The sequence below is a fragment of the Podarcis liolepis genome, assembly GCF_965112155.1.
Source record: "Podarcis liolepis genome assembly, chromosome: Z".
NCBI lineage: Eukaryota > Metazoa > Chordata > Lepidosauria > Squamata > Lacertidae > Podarcis > Podarcis liolepis.
Genome location: NC_139570.1, coordinates 47,830,162 through 47,850,862, shown reverse-complemented (window position 1 = coordinate 47,850,862; position 20,701 = coordinate 47,830,162). Strand labels below are relative to the sequence as shown.

General features: G+C 47.0%; 1 protein-coding gene across 1 annotated transcript in view; it reads left to right on the top strand.

The window, feature by feature from the left end:
• Positions 1–925: 925 nt before the first annotated feature.
• URM1 (ubiquitin related modifier 1) overlaps positions 926–20,701 on the top strand; it is a 34,072-nt gene continuing 14,296 nt past the window's right edge. Inside the window, exons 1-2 of the mRNA XM_083486067.1 lie at positions 926–1,030; positions 5,965–6,035. Of these exons, the coding sequence (XP_083342193.1) occupies positions 996–1,030; positions 5,965–6,035 (106 nt within the window). The 5' untranslated portion in view covers positions 926–995. The remainder of the gene's footprint in view (positions 1,031–5,964; positions 6,036–20,701) is intronic.

Below are 20,701 nucleotides of genomic sequence, written 5' to 3'. Positions count from 1 at the left end.
AAAAAAATTGGTGTGGCACAAGAAAATTGTAGCCCGAAAGTGTGGCCCATAGAAAAATGTCCCAGAACCACTGCTTTAATATGTAACAGGCAGCTGAGTAGGTGCAGGCTAGGGGGTTGAATTATGGTTCTGGAGGAGACTCTTGAGAGCCTCGTGGACTGCAAGAAGATCAGACCTATCCATTCTGAAGGAAATCAGCCCTGAGTGCTCACTGGGAGGACAGATTGTGAAGCTGAGGCTCCGATACTTTGGCCACCTCATGGGAAGAGAAGACTCCCTGGAAAAGACCCTGATGCTGGGAAAGATGGAGGGCACAAGGAGAAGGGGGCGACAGAGGATGAGATGGTTGGACAGTGTTCTTGAAGTTACCAGCATGAGTTTGACCAAACTGCGGCAGGCAGTGGAAGACAGGAGGGCCTGGCGTGCTCTGGTCCAGGGGGTCACGAAGAGTCGGACGCGACTAAACAATAACAAGCTGGTTGTGGGAAGAATGAGAACTACCAGACTTTTAGAAGCCCTGTTTAGGGAAGCTTTTAATGTTTGGTGCTTTACTGTATTTTAATATTTTGTTGGAAGCTGCCCAGAGTGGCTGGGGAATAAATTAATTTATTATTATTATTATTATTATTATTATTATTATTATTATTATTATTATTATTATTATGGTCCAAGATAACAACCTGCGTTTGCAGCCATGATTTCCAGGGTACAGAAACTGCGGGACCTAAAACTGATCAGCAAGTCTGATACTTCTCAGTTACGGCTGGCAACTTTTTCGGACACCCTGGCTACCAGCCAGAGCAGGCAACACTAATCTGGCCGGGACATCCCCGCGGTTCCAACCAGGGCAGAAGGCGGCTGCTCCGAGCCTTTTCAAAACGGGCGGGCGGGGCCAGGCCTCTTCCGGCGCGCCGTTGCTCGGCAACCTCCGCCGTCCACGGAAGCAGACGCGGCCTCGCACTTCCGCTGCTGGCAACGCCGTTCCCTCACAAAAGATGGCGGCGCCCTTGTCTCTTCAGCTGGAGTTCGGGTAAGGGAGGCGCCATCGGGGCGGCGGAGGGTTTCCTCGCCGAGATCCCGCGTGGGGAGCTCAGCCGATGAAGGGGGTGCTTGGTCTGGGGGTGGAGGGTCTGGGTTTGGGTTGAGAGTGTTCTTTTTGGGCGGGTGGAGGGAAACGGGGGCGCCATTGTTTCCCATTTGGTTTCTAAAGCTTCCTTTCTTCGCCCTCACAGGCTACTCTTCTCCCCATAGGAATCTTTCTTTCCCTACCTCGCCCCGCCCCCCACGCCCCGCACTCCCCAGCAGCAGGGACTCAGGACAGTCGCTTGTCCCCGCCTCCCACAGCAAGGCAGGAATCGCATCTAAACACAGGGATCACACAATGACTCCTCTCAACAAGGGGAGGTGACAAATCAGGGCTTTTATCTTAGGAAAAAGGAAGCTAAGGGGGAACACAGGGGAGGTGCGCAAAGTTATGCACGGTGCGGAGAAAGTGGAGAGGCATACACTTTCCTCCCTCATAAATACATACAATATCTTCTCATTATTTGTTTAAAAGCACCATAGATTAAAAGAGGGTGGTTGTGTGTGTGTATACTTAATGATTCCCAGTGGTTTGTGGAGGGGGGGAGTTCACACTGAGGCAAACTGGTGGTGATGGGGACTAAGAATGGGGTGCCGAGAGACTTAACAGGCAAGGTAGATTTCCGCCCATCAACTTAAAGTTACTTGTGGACCTTAAAAGGGTTGGGAGGCAGAGAACTGAAAATGAGACTGACTGTCATTGGTGCTTATGACTTTGCCAAGGTGGCAGATTCACAGGTTTCATGAGAGAAGGAAAGCTTGCATGAATATAGCCCTATCCAGTTTTGGCCCACAAATGAGGCTTCCTATTCTAGGAGTGAAGTGAAGTGGGTAAGAATTTGGTTATACTAAAGAAAGGTTTATAAATAATAAAATTTGTGTGAGATTAAAGGAACTTGATGAAGAGAAAGGAAACTACAGGGCATCATATACCAGTATTATGTCATTTAACTGTTCTCTGTACCTTCAAAGAGTTGGTCCTTAAACTCCCCCTCCCCACAAAGAATCCATTTTCTTTTAAAGTCAACACTGGTATGTGTGAAGTAACAATAAAAGATGAATTTGAGCATGTGCATAATGGCCATTTTCTCAATAGGCATAGGCAGGACCAGTTACTGCATACGTGCCTTTAGTGTTTCAGGATAGAATACGGTTGGGGACCTTGCAGCCCATTGGTCCAAATAGGGCAGCCAAATGGCAAGGTAATATCAAGTCATACTCACCTCTCACATACTTGATGTTAGGTGTGGGGCAGGTAAGGTAAACAGGAGGTTGCAGGCACCACCAATCAGTTGACTGCTGGGTCTTAAGAAGCCCTTTTCAGAGCGCTAGCTTGCAGTGGAAGGTATGAGTTCCAACACCTTTTGTTTTAGAAATGTAGAAATTTAGCACCAGAAGGAACATAGTCTGCCACTATCCTTTAAATCAGGTTACTATAGCCCCCCCCCCAGGTTTTTTCTGGACTTCAGTCTCCCGTCAGCTGCTGCCAGCACAGACAGTGGCCTGGAATGATGAGAGGTGTAGGAAAGCAAAATCTAGAGCAGTGTTTCCCAAACTTGGGTCTCCAGCTATTTTTGGACTACAACTCCCATCCTCCCTTTGCCAGCAAGACCAGTGGTCAGAGATGATGAGAATTGTGATCCCAAAGCAGCTGGAGACCCAAGTTTGGGAAATACTCATCAAGAGGGTCACATGTTAGCCTCTCCTGATTTTAATGGTTCATCAGGTTTGATCCGCATATGGGATGGCTGCATATTCCTGCCTTGCAGGGGGTTGGACTAGATGATCCTCAGGGTCCCTTCCAATTCTATGTCTATGATTCTATTTGTTGAATAAAGAGCTAGACATTTTAAGGACCACAAAATAATTACATTGTAAACAACCCTGTGATCCTCAGACGAAGGGCGGCAAAGAAAATAAATGAATTAATGAATGCACAAAGTGGTATGAAACAATATTATGTCATTAGTGCCATGTAGGTGGCTCAGTCTTGAATGTATTTCCTTTCTCGGTAATGTTGAAAGGGAGATAAAAATCCAGCTAGGCATCAGACATCAAGGTGCTTGATGTTTACTTTTCAAATGCTGCTTTCTGCATTGAATAGTCTGAAGTCATTCTGTAGTTAAGTGTTTATTATAAGGTCCATGAAAATAGGTCTCAGAGGAAAGTGATGAATGAGTCTGTCAAGCAGTCTTCCTCACCCTGGTGCTACAAATGTTGTAATCCAACTCCCAGTATTCCTGACCATTGGCCATGTTGGTCAGGGCTGATGAGTTGTAGTCCAAAGCATTTGGAGATCACAAGACTGAGGACATCTGCTGTAAAAGTTTACAAAAAGGCACTCTTGTTAAAGAGGGGGGTTTGAACATCTCTAGTCCCTAAAAGTTTGTGCTACAGTGAATATGTTGAGTTTTTGAAATATCACAGGTATAGGTATAGAAAGGAAACAAATGATCCTTCTTTAAACAAACAAGCCCACCTGTGACTTTGCAAATGTTTCCCTCAGTATCTGATGATGTCCCCTCTCTCCTGCAGCTGGCTATGTCTCTGTCTAGTGGTAGTGCATTAACTAGAATGGTGGGTCTTGATGGGGAAAAACCTGGGGAAATTGCATTCTCAGTGAGCTAGGATGTGAATTCACACTTATCAGAACCAAACCTACTATGATAATGTAGATGAAGTGCTTAGATACTGTTTACATATGTTAATTTCCAGAGGGGCTGCCGTGTTTTTCATAACAAAAAGAGCAAAAGGGTTTGTAGCACATTGAAGGCTGACAAATTTATTATGGCATAAATGTTTGTGGACTGCAATGGAGAAAGCTGTGGCCCTCCCAGTTCTTGCTGGACTCCCAGCTCCTATCAGCCACATCCAGCATGGTCAGGGGTCGGGGATGATGTGTCCAGCAGCATCTGGAGGACCTTAGGGTCCACATCCCTGATTTACATCCTAGAGGAGTACACTATTAAACTTAAATTCAGCCTTCACCAACATATGCTTTGGTTCAGAACTTCCATTGTGCTTCCTGGAGCCACATACAGTCTGGAGAACATTGGGCTGGTGGAAGCTACTTCTGAAGAGATTTTAAGATGTGCCCCATTTTACTATGTAAACGTGTGGAGAACATTTAGTTGAAATATGGTATATAAACATTCTAAATAAACTCCCCATCAGTTCTAGTAGATACCTTTCTCCAAACCTTGAAGAGTTTCTTCGACTTAAATAAATAATGTCCTTCCTCCATGCTCGCACCATTTAGTACATCATTTTGAGATAACTACTCCGCCCATGCTAGCCACTGTAGAACTGATTTCCAGAAAAGCAGTGTTTATTTGGTCCCCCCCACACTTTTCTTGGAAGTGCCTAAAAGAGTGCTCTATGTGTTCACATTGCAGCTGAGTTCTCCCCCCAGCTAGTATGCTACAGAAGGACCTTATCTCCCATCCCAGTATCTGCGATTAACACAAAGTGTGAGCTTGTTTTCACAGCAAGCAGAAAGATGCCTCTTTCCTATCATTGGTAGGGATTGTTCTCTCTCATGAATCTCCAGATTTGTCTAACATTAATAACTGCTACTTCAGTTTTCAGTTAACCGTTTTTCTTTTTTGTTGAGCCTAGATAGCACTAACAGAGCAATCCTTGGGGAATGTGGCTTTGTATAAGTAATAGCATTGCAGTGAGCATTACAAAGGCACTGTTGTGCTGTTCCATAGTACAGCCAAAAATCTCCCTCCACGTAACTAGATTTAAAGGGACTGGGTCTAATGCTAATATTTCACCGTAAGTATTTTGATAATTCCTTTTCCATATCTCTCGGTTAACATGGCAGTCATGAAGCATGTGGATGCCAAGAAGCCAGTACCAATTAACTGCTGGAGTAGATTTTGATGATGGCTCTTTTCCTCATTGCTCCATGGTTAGATGTTGCCTGCTCTCCATCAATCTCAGCTGTGTGTCTTAGGTAGTATTCATGTGCACCAGCCTTTCCCAACCTGGTGTCCTCCAGATGTTGTTGGATTATGACTTATCATCAGTTCTAGCCAGCATGGCCAAGGTCAAGTATGATGAAAGTTATAGTTGAGCAACACCTGAAGGTACCAGGTTGGGGAAAACAGTTATATGTGCTTTTCTGGAACCCAGTGAGGTTTTTCCTTGTGTGGGTGTATATAGAATGGATGATGGTTCAGGCCTGTACTGAACAGATTCCTCAATTGAAACTTTATATGTTTCTTCTCATCCTTCAGAAATGCTTTATTTAAAGATGCTTTATTTACATTGTAGTTCTCTCTCCTGTGCCTCTTTCCCTAATACATCCTCTTCCCCTTATATATGTATTTTTCTTTTAATACTGATGTGGATTGGTTTTCAATGGGGCTATTAGATAAGCTGCAGAGCCAACTCTACTGGTAGGCAAAGTGAGGCAGCCAACCTGGATGGCAAATGGGGGCAGCGGCTACAGAACAGAGGTGGCAGCCCCCTGCAGTTGATCTTTCTGAACCCCCTTAAGAAGACAGAGCTCAGTTTATCACACAGCCTGCCATGTGTCCCCTAGGCTGCCCCTTCTCCCCTCTGTTAAGAAGGAAGGAGGACAACCATTGAGGAATAAGATTCAGTTGCCAATTATGTGAAAAGAGAGGGTGTAGGTTGTATCTTGTCTTTTTCCTCAGGCGTCAAATTGTCTTGGATCAACCCTGTATGCTAAGTCAATGAGTTAATTTATTGCATTTGCACATGAAGTAATGCACATGAAGTGAGGGGTATGTAGAGGGGAAACACCTTAGTTTGTTTTTAATTATGCATGCACTATAAAAGGCTGGTGTCTCTATGATTTTTGTCTTTCAGAATGTTGCTGATTATGTGTTTCTTGTCTTAAATTTTCAGAGGTGGAGCAGAGCTCTTGTTTGATGGGATCAGAAAACATCAGGTGACTCTGCCCAGCCAGAAAAACCCTTGTGAGTATTTTGACTGTTCTGTCTTCTTCTGGCCCAGACTTGGTTCTTATTGATGAACCGAGATGAAAATGAAAACCTGTTCTATTTGTGAAGCTTTTATACTCGAGGTCCAGTGGCACATAGGAAACTGCCTTATGGTAGATTTGTCCACTTCCTAGACTTGATGTCTCCTTGATTTTGGGCAGAGAAAGCCCTCTCCAGTTGCCTGCAGCTCAGTTGCTGGCTGCATCAGAGCCTTACCTACCCATACTGCCAAATTTGACATTGCTGTGATGTCAGGGGGTGATGCATTTTGAAGCCCTGATTGCTGGAACTTCAAAGCACAGCATGGTTTGTTTGAAACAGTTCCATTCTGTTATTTGAATCTCCAAAAACCAGAGGTTCACGTAGCAGCGCTGGGAGGGAAAAGGAGTATCCATGCCTCGGAAACAGCTTTTCCCTCATGGAGCAAGAAGGGATGATGGATGATGGGAGCATGTAAAGGAACAATTGGGAGCTCCCTTTAAGCCATTATTTGCTCCACATCGGACATTTTTTATGTCGAGTGTAGGGTGGTGGGCATGGTTTACCCAAAACAGCCTCATGGCCCAAATGTGGAGGTCTGGCAGGCCAAGTTTGGCCTGGAGGTTCCACACCCCTGCTTTAACTGGAGGAGCCAAGGATCTTCTTCAGGGAAAACAGGTGCTCAGCTGCTGCTTCATTGATCCAGATGGCTTCTGGTCCCCATTCATGCATGTTTCTGGGCAAGGATATAGTGAAGTGCTTTTGGTCTCCAAAATGAAGGCTATTGCAAAGAACAAAGGGTGACTTCTCACACCAACCTCTGGGATTAGACAGCTTCCTAGAGGTTAGCTCTATCAATGACTATTGGCTATTATAATAGGGCTTCCCAATACAGAGGCAGTATTCCTCTGAAACACCAGCTGTTGGGGACAGAAGGCAGGAAGTGCCATGGGCACATCTTGCCCGGGTTGTGAGTCTCTCAGAGATATTTAGTTGGCTGCTCTTAGAAACAGGCAGTGTTTGTTCTGACTCACCCAGCTAGTTCTGCTGCTCATCTGTAGGGGCTTGGCGGTACCCTAAAATTCAGGTCCCGGAAAATAGTCTGAAGGCATGTGATGTACACAACTCTGCAGCTAAGCCTAATCTGAGTCTAATCTGCACTTGGATAGGAGGAGGCTTTAGGGATCCCCACCTTGTGTTCCACGATGGAAGAAATGCAGCAATAAATCATTGCATATGGGAGAAAATAAGAAAGGAGATGCTGATGCTGCCCCCTATACCTTTGCAATAATGTGTAAACAATAGTGCATCAAGAAGAAACTTGACACAACCTGGGTATGCTAGGGTTATGTAACAGCCATGCAAGGTAGGTTAGGCAGAGAAGTGGTGACTGGTCCAGGATCTCCTGTGTCCACTCATTCCTGTATAGTGGGATTCCTGACTCAAGGAACAAGTGAATGGCAGAAGCAATCCACCACTGTGCTTCCCATTTGCAGCCGAGGATGTTTTTTGCCTTTTCCAAGTTATGTGCTTTTGAATATGTGTGAGAATATCTGGTCACCTGCCACAGTCTTGGGAGTAAGCATTAGATTCAAACATCTTGGGTCATTCAGTGAAGCTAAATGGTGAGAGCTTCAAGACAGACCAAGGGGAATACTGCTTTGCACATCCCATGGTTAAACTATGGAAACTGCTGCCACAGGTACGGGTTGCCAACTTGAACTGGCCTGGATTACTCCAAACTCCTTATGATTGCTGCATATTGCCTCCAGGGTCAGAAATGGTGTATTTCTTAATATCAGTTCCTGGGGAGCAGCAATGGGAAATGGTCATCACACCTGGGTCCTGCTTTGCCAATGGAAAACAAAACTGGACGGGGCATGATTTTGGACTGATCCAGTGGGGCTGCTCTTACATTCTTAATGCAAACTTAAAACTCGTATTAAAATGTTTTAGATTTAGAATTTAATCAAAATTTGATTGAAGCCTAAACTAAGGAGATGCGAGCCTTTGACCAAAGTAACTCCCAGTCCCTAAAGCTGGCTCTGACAGATTCATCAGGCACCTTCTGCTCCAGCTTTTAAACACCTTTCTGAAACTTTCCTTTGTGGACAATTAATACAACTTTCTTCAACAGTTACCCCAATCTCTGATTTTAGCTTTATATGGGTTTTTTAATTGTATGGTTTTACATTCATTTGTTGTGAATTGCTTTGATTTTTTTTTTAATGAATGGGGCACACAACTGTTTGCTTTAAATAAATAAATAGGAATAAATCTTATGGGCATACTCAGCTGCCTCACACCAAGTCAGGCTGCTGGTCTATGTAGCTCAGTCTTGCTGACTTCAGCTGCTGCCAGTTCTTGGACAGAAGCCTTGTCAAGTCCTGCTCCACAGTCGGATTTCTTAATTAGGGGAGCCATCTGATTGAACAACTTAATTAGATGTGGGGAACCACATATTTACCTGCCCCAAACCTGACATCCTATATATTGGGCAGATGGACATGGCTTGGGAAGATGGCCTTTCAGGCCATATTGGGACCCCCAACTGGGGCCCATGAGCCAGAAGTGTCTTCTCACCTCACCTTCTCCCGGCTGAACTGAGGTTTTCATTACCTAAGGCTGCAGTCCTATACACACTTACCAGGGAACTCTGTTTAAACATAGTGGGGCTTTCTTCTGAGTAAACCTGCACAGGATGTTTCCCAGTACCCACCCATCTGCCCTTTTTTTTTTTTTTTGTCCCTTTTTTATTGGGACAAAATCCATACAACTGTCCAGAGACAGAGAGCACAAGGCAAGTGAAGGATGCTGGTCTGCTTCTGTGTATTATTTTTGTAATCAATGTAGAGTAATAGAACTGTAGAGTTGGAAGGGAGCTTGAGGATCACATAGTCCAACCCCTGCAATGAATCATGGGAATCTGTGAACTGAGACAGCTCTGTCCACTCTTACTTATTGACTTCTACATATTTTGTTCTCTTGACAACCCCATTTTACTGTACCTCCTGTCCCATAGGGTTGTTTTATTGCCATTGTATTGTTGATGGTTTCTCCATTTGTTTGAAACCCAATGAAAACGTCTTTAAAGGGGGATGCTGCTGCCCTAGCTCCTCTTCCTTGCTCCTGCATACCAGCTCAGGAAGGACAGGTGAATTGTCCTGGCTCAAGAGGGTGAGGCAGGCAGCAGTGTCATGCTACCCTGCAGCGCCTACCTCTGATGCAGACAATGGTGAATAAACTGGAAACCCTCAATCATGAAAGATAAGAATTCTATTTATTGGTGTCCTTCTGGATGTGAGTGCTGTGAACTCCACCAACACTCAGTAGTGAAGCGGGTCATTGTATGACTGCAGCAACCAGAGATGTCGGAGCGACTGCCTCCTTCTCCTGTAGCCATACAGTGCAGCATTTGTCTGTCGTCAAAAGAAGCATCACTTTCTCCTCTGTGTGTGTGTCTAAACAACAATCCAGGAATAATTTTAACTCTTTCAATGGTGAGCTCTGATAGATGGCAGCTTCTAAGTCAGGCTTTGCTCTCCTTGTGACATCTATTTAGTCCCATGTGTGGGCTTGCTTAGCTGCAGCTGCTGCAACATTTAAGTAGCTTATAAATGGTGATACCTGCAGGGTAACTTCAATGTCATGTCAACAGCTTTCCTCTACCCAGAGGGGTTATAGGGCCCCCAAAGGAGCAGATGTCAAAACAGTGGGAGAGCAAAGAGGTCTCATGTCAGTGCAGGTAAATATGTTTGGGAAAATGACATGCTATCCAACTATATTCCTGGTTTGGAGGACCTGAAAGAGGCACTCCAGATCCCATCACAATCTTTCTCGCTAAAATAATTAACATAGAAGAAAACTTGGATATTTGCCCTCCCTTGACAAATTCTCAAAGGGCTAAAAGGATGATAAGACATAGCTATCTTAACGATTTGCCAAGATGAGTCACGGACAAAATAAGGTCTTGCCAAGTTCTTCAAAAGAACCAGATAATGCTGAGATTCACCGCAGGTGGATGAATCTTATCCCAGCTTTTGAACTGCCATTATTAAAAAGTAGATCTGGAAAATTTCCATTTCTTGCCCAACACAAGAAACACCAAACGTTTACTTATGACTTTTAGTAAACCGGCCTTCCTGTCTTGAATTAGGGGGATGAAAAACATCCTATGGTGGTCTCATTTTCTTCACCCGATAAGGGTTTTCAAAGATGAAACAGTGAGAAAGTTGGTCCCTGGCAGAAATCAAAGCAAATGCCGATAAGGGAAACTAAATTAAACAATAGAAACATTACGAGTCCGAAGAAGGAAGAGAAATCCATGAGTTCAGAAATACAAGAACTGAAGAGGAGATTATTAAGTATAAAGTCTGAGATTTCAATTCAAAATACAGTGGTGCCTCGCAAGACGAACGCCTCGCAAAACGAAAAACTCGCAAGACGAAAGACTTTTCCATTTTTGAGTCGTTCCGCAAGATGAATTTCCCTATGGGCTTGCTTCGCAAGAAGAAAGCCCATAGGGAAATCTCCGGGGACCTCTTTTAAAATGCTGGCGGTCGGGAGCAAAGACTTTTGCCCACCACCGGCCATCAGAAGAGGTCCTGGACCTCTTCTGAAGGCCGGCGGGGGGCAAAAGTCTTTGCTCCCCCCGCCTGCCTTCCCGGGACAGCGGAGACTTCCTTGCGGGGGCTTTTAAAATGCTGGCGGTCGGCAGCAAAGCCCTCCTGTCCCCGGAGCTTGCGGGGCGGGAGGTGGGGAGAAGGGCTTTTCTTCCCACCGCCAGCCTTCAGAACAGCCTTCTGAAGGCTGGCGGTGGGAAGAAAAGCCCTTGCCCCCCCCCCCAGCCTTCAGAAGAGGTCGGGGGACAGACTGTCCCCGGACCTGGTCTGAAGGCGGTTTCCATAGGAACGCATTGATTGATTTTCAATGCATTCCTATGGGAAACCGTGCTTCGCAAGACGAAAAACTCGCAAGAAGAAAAAACTTGCGGAACGAATTAATTTCGTCTTGCGAGGCACCATTGTATAAGGACACTAGAGCCTGGAACACAATATTTAAATATGCCCAACAGCTCTCCATCCCGAAGAAGGACATTGATGCAACTCTCTGATCTCTTCCTAAGCGATAGTGAGGAAGAGTAGGAGTCTGGCGACCCTGACATTCCTATGTTAATAACTCCCAAAGAACCTCAGGTCGCTGATAGATTCTTGAAACTAAGCACCCAGGTTATATCCGGACCTTTGCTTAACACTCCCAAAATCTACAAGGACGACCGTTCTTCCCTATTGCATCCCTGGCAAGACAGGACGGTTGGAGTTTCTGAGCATGAAGCTGGCTCTTTGCTGGCTAGTGATCCCCATTTACAGCATATGCCTCTTTAATACTCCCAAAGGCACAGAAAGCGTTAATAGCCCCTTGGCCATCCCATGAGGGAGGGAGGGATTGACAGCTAGCGGGCCACTGTGGGGCCGCCCTCCTTGCCTAGGGTGCTGCGGGATGGGCTACACCTATTGGGGATGTTTGTCCTGCTGATTTTATATCTCAACATTATACCTTTCCGATTCAGGAGACCTGGTCCAGGGACGACTTGTTAGTGAGGGGATATCACTCCTTTATAGAGGAGGCCAACACAGGGTTTGGGATCACCACCACTGAAGGGTGATGGAGGTATGGCGATGGGGGTAGATACTACAGGCGAAGTGTTTTGAGATGTGGTGATGCTCAAACCCCTTCCAATCTATGCCCCATCCCAAGGGACGGGGGTAGGGTGAGCAGGGATTACCCACCTCCGTCACTGGTGTTGTGTAATGCCAGGTCTATAGGCAATAAAACCACCACCATGCGATACTTTTTAATCTCGTTGGGGTTGGCCTGGCTTGTGTGACGGAGATCAGGGTGCGTGAAGGGGAAGTAGTCGCCCTACATGAGATAGCACCCCCGGGTTTCTCCATCCTCCACCAGTCGCAGACTGTGGGTTGGGGGGGAGCGGTAGTGTTAATCCAGGAGGATTGCTCTTTCAGGGCTCTGCCATCACCATCAGTCTCCAGCATTGAATGTGTTGGCCAAGTGTGGGGCACCAAGGAGAGCTTGGCTGTCCGGCTGATGTAACGACCACCTAGCGCACCAGCAGCCACCCTGTCAGGCCTGTTGGATGTGGTGGCAGGCTGGGCCTTGGAGTGCCCTAACCTTCAACGTCCATGCTGATGCCACCCCCTCCTCACGGGCTCTGGACCTGGTGTCTTCCATTGTGACATTAGGGCTCTCCCAGTTTGTTTTGGGTCCCACACACCAAGTAGGCCACACACTGGATTTGATTTTTGGTGCGGGTATAGATGTGACCATGTCCTCACTTGTAGAAGTGCCATGGTTTGATCACTACGCTCTGAAAGCCAGGATTCCTGCCCCCACCCCACTTGGGTGGTGAGCCTATTTGGGCTTGCCCGTGAACGCTGATGGATCCTGATGGAATTCGTCAGGCCTTGCAGGACCCTGCTCCCCCTAGCGGCTCACTAGATGAACTTGTCGAGAACTGGAATAAGTGGTTCTTGGTGGCCATCAATGAGATCACACCTAAGCGCCCTCTGTGACCCCGCTGAAACTGGGCCCCCTGGTTTACCGAGGAGCTCTGGAAAATGAAGCGGGACCTCAGACAGCTAGAGCGAGTATGGCGGCATGCTTGCGACGGAGCCTCAAAAACATCTTATAAGACGCTTATGAAAGCCTATGAGATGGCAGTGAAAGCTGCAAAGAAGTTTTACGTCTCAGCTTCCATTGCATCCACTAGCTCTCGCCCAGCACAACGTTTTAGAATAATTAGGTCTCTAACAACCTTAGAGGAAGAGCCAAATTTAAATACAAATCTAACCCATAGCTGTGAGGCATTTGCGAGCTTTTTTGCAGAGAAAGTCTTGCTGCTCTGCCATGACCTCCCTGCCAATTTGGATACAGTAACTGTCCTCGAGTCCAGTATTGGACTACTTCGATCAGATACTTCCTACCGATGTAGACAGATTCCTCCGTGCTGGAAGGCCCACCACTTGCCCCCTTGACCCATGCCCGTCCTGGCTGATTAGAGCGTGTCCAGACGAGGTGCGGGCCTCCCTGGGTGAGATCATCAATCAGTCCCTTGGCATGGGGACTTTCCCAGGGGAGCTGAAGAAAGCAGTGGTGCTCTTAAAGAAAACATCTCTAGATCCTTTAGATCTATCCAATTACCACCCGGTTTTGAATCTTCCGTACCTGGGTAAGGTAACTGAGAGAGCGGTTGCCAAACAGCTTGGTAGATTTCTGGATGAAACATCGGCTCTGGACCCATTTCAGTCTGGCTTCCGCCCTGGTTACGGGACTGAGACGGCTTTGGTCACCCTAACAGATGATCTCTGTAGACAGCTGGATCGAGGCGGGTCGGGACTGCTGATTCTTTTAGATTTGTCAGCAGCCTTTGATATGGTTGATCACGAACTTTTGGACCACCGCCTTGCTGATGTGGGGATTCAGGGCACAGTCCGACAATGGCTGTGGTCCTTTATCTCAGGTTGGGGACAGAGGGTGGTGCTAGGGAGGTAGTTGTCACCACTGCATTCCTTGGTGTGTGGAGTCCCACAGGGCGCAATCCTTTCCCCGATGGTTTAAGTATCTTTATGCACCCCCTTGCCCAGATCGTCCGTAGTTTTGGGCTGGGTTGTCATCAATATGCTGATTACACCCAGCTTTATCTGTTGATGGACGGCCGTCCTGACTCGGCCCTGCACACACCGACCAGATGCTTGGAAGCTGTGGCTGGAAGGCTGTGTGGGAGCCGGTTGAAGTTAAATCTTTTGAAGACAGAGGTCCTCTGGCTGGGTCGGGACAACATGGGGTTGGGGGCCAACTCCCATCTCTTGCGGGGGCTCGATTAGTGCCAGCGCCTTCTGTCAAGAGCTTGGGTGTAACCTTCGATGCCTCCCTTTCCATGGAGGTGCAAGTTGCAGCCACAGCAAAGGTGGCATTTTTCCATCTCCGCTGTATCAAGCCATTGGTCCCTTACCTTTCTCGCCCCGATCTGGCCACCATGATCCATGCAATGGTCACCTCCAGGCTTGATTATTGTAACTTGCTCTATGCGGGGCTGCCCTTGAAGCTGACCCAGAAACTCCAGTGGGTGCAGAATGCCGCGGCTAGGCTCCTTATGGGGTCCTTGCCACGGGATCACATTCATCCAGTGCTTTACCAGCTGCACTGGGTCCCGGTGGAGTATAGGGTCAGGTTTAAGGTGCTAGTTTTGACCTTTAAAGCCCTATGCAGCCTAGGACCCACGTACCTACGGGACCACCTCTCCTGGTATGCCCTGCAGAGAAGCTTAGGGTCCACAAATAACAACACTTTGGAGGTCCCAAGCCGCAAGGAGGTTAGATTGGTCTCAACTAGGGCCAGAGCCTTTTCAGTACTGGCCCCGACTTGGTGGAATCCTCTGTCACAAGGGACCAGGGCCCTGCGGGACTTGGCATCTTTCCGCAGGGCCTGCAAGACAGAGCTGTTCCATCTGGCCTTTGGTTTGGACTCAGTCTGACCCTTATGTTTCCCTCCCCTTATGGTTTTGATTTATGGGCTACTATTAAAATGAGGCTGCATTTTAAATTGTATTTTAACCCGTATTTTAATAAAGTGGTTCCCCCCATTATGTTTTGTTGTAATTTTATTGGTGTTAGCCGCCCTGAGCCCAGCTCTGGCCAACCTTTATAATTTATAAATATGTTGTTGTTGTTGTTGTTGTTGTTGTTGTTGTTGTTGTTGTTGTTGTTGTTGTAATTTCACAAGCTTCCTTTGCATTTGTGGGCTCAAAGCAAAAGCACCTATTTCAACAAATGACTCATATCATGTGTGGGGCTCCCTTTGTGTCTCAAGGGCTGCCTGCCTCCTTGCCTATTCAGGGAGACAGAGATTTGGGTGTACCCACCTGCTGATGTTAGGTAGGTGATCAGAGCTGGCCCTACCATGAGACAGAGTGAGACAGCTGCCTCAGGTGGCAAATATTGAAGGGCAGCAAGTGGAGAGAGCTGTGTGTGTGTGCTATGCAATCTACCTGCATCCACTAAATAAGCCACTGACCTCAGGGTACAGTGAAGTATGTTGAAATAAGATCCAGCCGTCTGCCGAGCTTTCGTACATGGCATGGGACTGGGAGGAGGCAACTGCTTGCCATTTGCTTCAGGCAACAAAATGTCTTGGGCTTTCCCTGCATGTGATAACCATTGATTGCGCCTTCTCAGTAGCAGCTCCCTAGCTCTGGACTTGGTACTCCATAGAAATTGTTTTATTCACACATGCCTTTGGAGAACAGCAGGTGGTGTAGTTTTACACTGCTGGCTGATTCAATTGCTTTGTTGCTCTTCTGTTCATTTATTAGAATTATTATTATATTTCAGTTACCGGTATGTTTGATAGGAGCATATAGGAAGCTCTTTTATTCCACATTGGGCAGTTGGTCCACACTCCATGGGGCTAATGGGAACTGGAGTGCAGGCTTTTCCACTGGACTGTGGGCCTTCTGTGCTGTTGTTTTAACAAGCTGCCTCAAAAGCCATGGGGGGAAAGTGGTATGTGGTGTTGGTTTTTTAACATTTCCCCCTTCTGCATAGTTCCCTTCTGAATCTTAGAATTCCCCCGGATCTTTTTGTAGTAACAAATTCAGGTTTTAATGCTGAACTGCAACTCTCAGTGTGCAACGGTTTGAAGACAGAGAAATCATTCCAAACATAAATTTGGAATGTAGGACAACTTTGCCCTTGGTGTCCAAAATAGGCTCACCTTTTCCTCTCCTCCTCTTCTCCCTCCATCGTGCCTGACAAGGAATGAGAGGGCTTTTCGTAGGTTCTTAATGGCTGTCTTAATGGCCTTCTTAATGATAGTGCCCTTCACTTCACCAGGGGACAGCAGGTTAGTTTAGGACTACATGGCAGGTTGTGTGACATGTATAGATCCATCCTCCAAGAGAGGAGCAGCCGTGTGAGGCTAAAAGAGGGTGGTGGCCAAGATGGGACATTATGCCAATGACCTTGCAGGGTTCATCTTACAGAAACCTCACATCCATAAGTGGAATGGCCTTCTCTAGGCCACACAAGGAATTTCCCCATTACCAGAGGGTGTCCCGCCCCGCACGCACGCTTCGATTATTTGGTAATAATCAAACTGACCCTCTTTCTCAGCCTTTTCCTGCAAGGCCTTTTGGAGAACAGTAGTTGAACTATGACTCAGGGGCTCTTACAAGGCGTGTCAGCTATTCAAATCAAGCTTCTCTCTCTCTTCTGCACAAGAAAGAAAATGGCCTAAGACAGATTGTCTTGGCTGTCCCCTGCTCCCAGCCACATACTTGATGAGAGGGTGGGAGGCAAAGGGTGAGGCCCTCAGGAGCCAATCCCTAGGAGGGCTTTGGCCAAGCTGTGGGAAGGGGAAGAATAGGGTCAGGGAGGGGACACCCAGGGCCAGCTCTAAGCTTCTTCTGGGGGCTACTGTGCAAGGTGCCTTCAGTGGACCCACCCGCCTTCAGCCAGCCTGCTCCCTCACGGTCAGTGTTGCCAGCTGCTTCTGCTCCTTTGCCACACAATTGCTGCCACTGCTGAGCAAGCAGGTGGGCGGACAGCTCTTCTTCCTTCTCCTCACCTCTGGCACTTGTTTGCCAGCTTTCCCCATCTGGACCAGAGCAAGGGGCAGGTGTGCAAGCGGGATGCAGTAGCAAGTAGGAGGGGCTGGTCCTGCTGGTGTGGCCCAACCATGCCATTCCTTGGAAGGGAGCTGTGTGGTATGAAGGCATCCTGGAAGAAGAAGCCACTGCCTTGAGCTCCTTTAGAGTTCAGTACAGTAATCGATCAGGGTTACCTCTCTATCCCCACCATCCTGGTATGACACCTAAAGGTAGTAGCAGGGTGAATTGGTGTGGTGCGAGTGGGATGGATGGAGGAGGGGATGGTGGTGTGTCTGTGTATTTGTGTGCAAGTTTGTAGGAGGTCCACAAGCCCTTTAAGTTGCTCGGGTTTAGTTCACACGGTTCGTGGTGCCAGCTGTTCCTCGCCCCCCTTCCCCTGCCCTCCCTCCCAGGGACTGTTTGCTGAGCTGGGGGCTCCTGTGCAAAATTGCTTTTCAAAAGAGCCACTTTCTGCTTAATTAAACAATGAGCCGCCCCTCCCCTGCACATCTGTAAAGCCCCTTCTGCAGTCTCTTTATCCCACAAACTGCTCCATTCTCAATCCCTTTCACTTGTAAATCTCCCTTGCTCCCCCCCACCCATCCCTCTCACTGGCTTTCCGCACCCCACCCTGACTTTCCCCTTTCAAGTGAAGCTGAGAAGTCTGATTTGGTGGGTCTTGTGGGGTGGGGAGGACCATCAGAGATGGCCACCACTTCCATGCACAGGCCCAGTGGATCAGCTAATCAAGCTGCTTGCCCTTGAGGAGAAGGTCCTAAAGGGAGTATTGGAAGATGCCTCTCCCCTGCCCACCTGCCAGAGCCTGTTGGGACTTTAAATTCAACTTGACTGTATGCCTCTTTCCCACCAACAAAGTTGGTTCAACAATGTGGCAGTAAGCAAACAAACAAAAAATTCAATTAAAGCAATGAACGCACTTCACTGCAAAGACCTAAGAATTCATAAATAAAAATTCTCTTAAATGGGGGCTAAACTATGCAGCTAGTTTAGGTTTATCACCCAAAATGTTAGTTAATAAACTGAAATATTTTGATTATAGTTGTAAAAAGGTGGCTGGGCAGCAATTTTTAATTTTCATTTCAATTGAGTACTCACAAATCTATCCACAGAAGGTGCCATCTGCAGAGAAACACAAGGCATCCTCTTAAGAACCAAAGTTATTGAAACCCAAGATCACTTTTTAAAAATTCACCCAGCCCACCAAGCCATGGAAAGTGGTGCACCAGCCTGATTGAGAAGTGGTCTTCAGAGATGCTCTCTCCAAAGCCAAAAGAAGGACCATTTGTTTCCATGCCCTGCAGGCCCATAGCTCTTGGAGGGGCGTCTGACCCAGGGACTGAAAAAGCCAACCCTGGTGCAGTGGTTAGAGCAGCCCTCCCCATCCTGGTGCTCTCCAGATGTTTTGGACTGTAATACTCAACATCCCAGACTTTTAGACATCTGGAGGACATCTAGAGTTTAGGGAAAGCTGGGTAGGAATGTTTGTTTATTTATACAGTGGTGCCCCGCAAGACGAATGCCTCGCAAGACAAAAAACTCGCTAGACGAAAGGTTTTTCCGTTTGCGATTTGCCTCGCAAGACGAATTTCCCCTATGGGCTTGCTTCGCAAGACGAAAACGTCTCGCGACTTTTTTTCTTTGACTAAAAACAAAGACATGTTTTGTTTATAAAGTTAATTTATTTTCCCTTAAATTTTCGAACTGCTCTTTACAGTATGTGTGACTTTAAAGAGCAGTTAATAAACTGTTGTTGTACCAAATTTGGCTTTGTTTGGACTTTTTTTGACCATAGGAACGCATTAATTGATTTTCAATGCATTCCTATGGGATTTCGTGCTTCGCAAGACGAAAAATTCGTTAGACAACAAAAATTGCGGAACGAATTAATTTCGTCTTGCGGGGCACCACTGTATTTATTTTAGTAGGGTTTATATACTGCTTTCATCCAAAGCAGTGTGCATATCATGTTGGAATAAGACCAGGGAGAGCCGGGTTCAAAACCCCACTCAGCCATGAAGCTTACTGGGTGACTATGGGCCAGTCATTGTCTCTTAACCATGCCTACCTCCCTGTTGTCATTTAAAGCTGAACCCATGTGGGGGAAAAGCCCTGCATCGTGTTTCTTCTGCTGGTCATGTGCACAAAGTAATGCAGGCCACTGAGCCCCCTTCCTACCCCCCAGAAGTTCTGTCTGCTCCCAACTCCCAAGAGCCAATTATTCCTCCTCTCAAACAGGCTTTTCCTATGTATGCATATACTTCCCAATGTATCTTCTTAGCCTTAAAGACTAGGAACTTTGGGGCCAGGAACAAAAGCTGAATAATCTTTCAGGATAGTAAATCTGTACATTGTATGAATTGGAAATCCACACACTTTTTAATGTGTTACAATTTGTTGTTGTTGTAGCAGCATCTTACAGACTACAAAGGGGCAGGTCCCTGCTTCAGGAGGTTTGCATCTTGAAATAGTGACCTTGGGTTTTTGCCCTGTGTCACATGTTGCGATTTCCCCCCATTCTTGAAACAGCCCTTTGAAGGAGTCGGTCCCTCTTCCCATTTTACAGAACGGGGAATTAAAACTGGGAGAGAAGCCCTGACCAAGGTGGGTTTATAATTTGGGTTCGGATCAAACAGGCCACCCAGTGAATCGCACCACTGAATGTAATATGTGGAGCTGGCAGTGCGAGAAACGCAGATAGATAAGCTAATTGCCAAATGGCACCTTAAACCTTGGTTATGGTCGCTACCACAGAATGTCTAGGCGCCATACTTTTTAAAATAGAATTTATTGTTGTTATTATTGTTAATTCATTTCATTTCTATGCTTCTTTATCTTGGAAAATAATCTCAAAGTGGTTTAAAGGTAAAGGGACCCCTGACCATTAGGTCCAGTCATGTCCGACTCTGGGGTTGCAGCACTCATCTCGCTTTATTGGCCAAGGGAGCCGGCGTACAGCTTCTGGGTCATGTGGTCAGCATGACTAAGCTGCTTCTGGCAAACCAGAGCAGCGCATGGAAACGCCGTTTACCTTCCCACCAGAGCGGTACCTATTTATCTACTTGCACTTTGACGTGCTTTCAAACTGCTAGGTTGGCAGGAGCAGGGACCGAGCAACAGGAGCTCACCCCGTCGCGGGGATTTGAACCGCCGACCTTCTGATTGGCAAGTCCTAGGCTCTGTGGTTTAGACCACAGCGCCACCCGTGTCCCTCAAAGTGGTTTGCAACACATTTAAAATTCCAACAAAACAACCCAGAATAAAACAAATTCAAGCTTCAAGGAAAATGTTTCAGATCCTTCTCTAAGGGACATTCTGCTTTCCCCATATTTATTTAGCTGCTTAATTTATATAGCAGAAGTACTCTGGGAAGCCCATGTGGTGTGACGTAGGTGATCAGGGTTTGGATCCCCACTCAGTCATCAAGCACGCTGGGTGACCTTGGAGTGGATCACAGCCTCTTCACCTACCTCGGAGGGTCATTGTAGGGATTAACTCATGGACTCCTTGGAGAAAAAAGTGAGAAACAAAGGCAAAAAATAAGTTCTTCTGCTTACCTGCTTAAGAAAGCTGGAGGGTCCAGCCCAGGAGTCTGCAACCTTTAAGACAAAAAGAGCCACTTGGACCCGTTTCCGAAGAAAACAAACCTGGGAGCCGCAAAACCGGGAAGGTGACGTCGGGATGGTGCGTGACTAACGCACGCACCGACCCCTTACGACGTCACAGCCAGTACAGCGCCCACCACAGTGGGGAGTGTTGGGGCGCACAATGCGCCTCCTCCCCTCGCTAGTATCCGCCCCGGAGCCACGGCAAAGGTGTAAAAGAGCCACATGCGGCTCCGGAGCCACGGGTTGCAGACCCCTGGTCCAGCCAATTCACCGGAAGTGAAGGATGATGGTCACCCCAAATGCAGAAGGTTCAGCTTAACATATTTTGAAGTAATATCATCTAAAGCAGTGGTTTTCAAAGGGTGTGGCAGGAG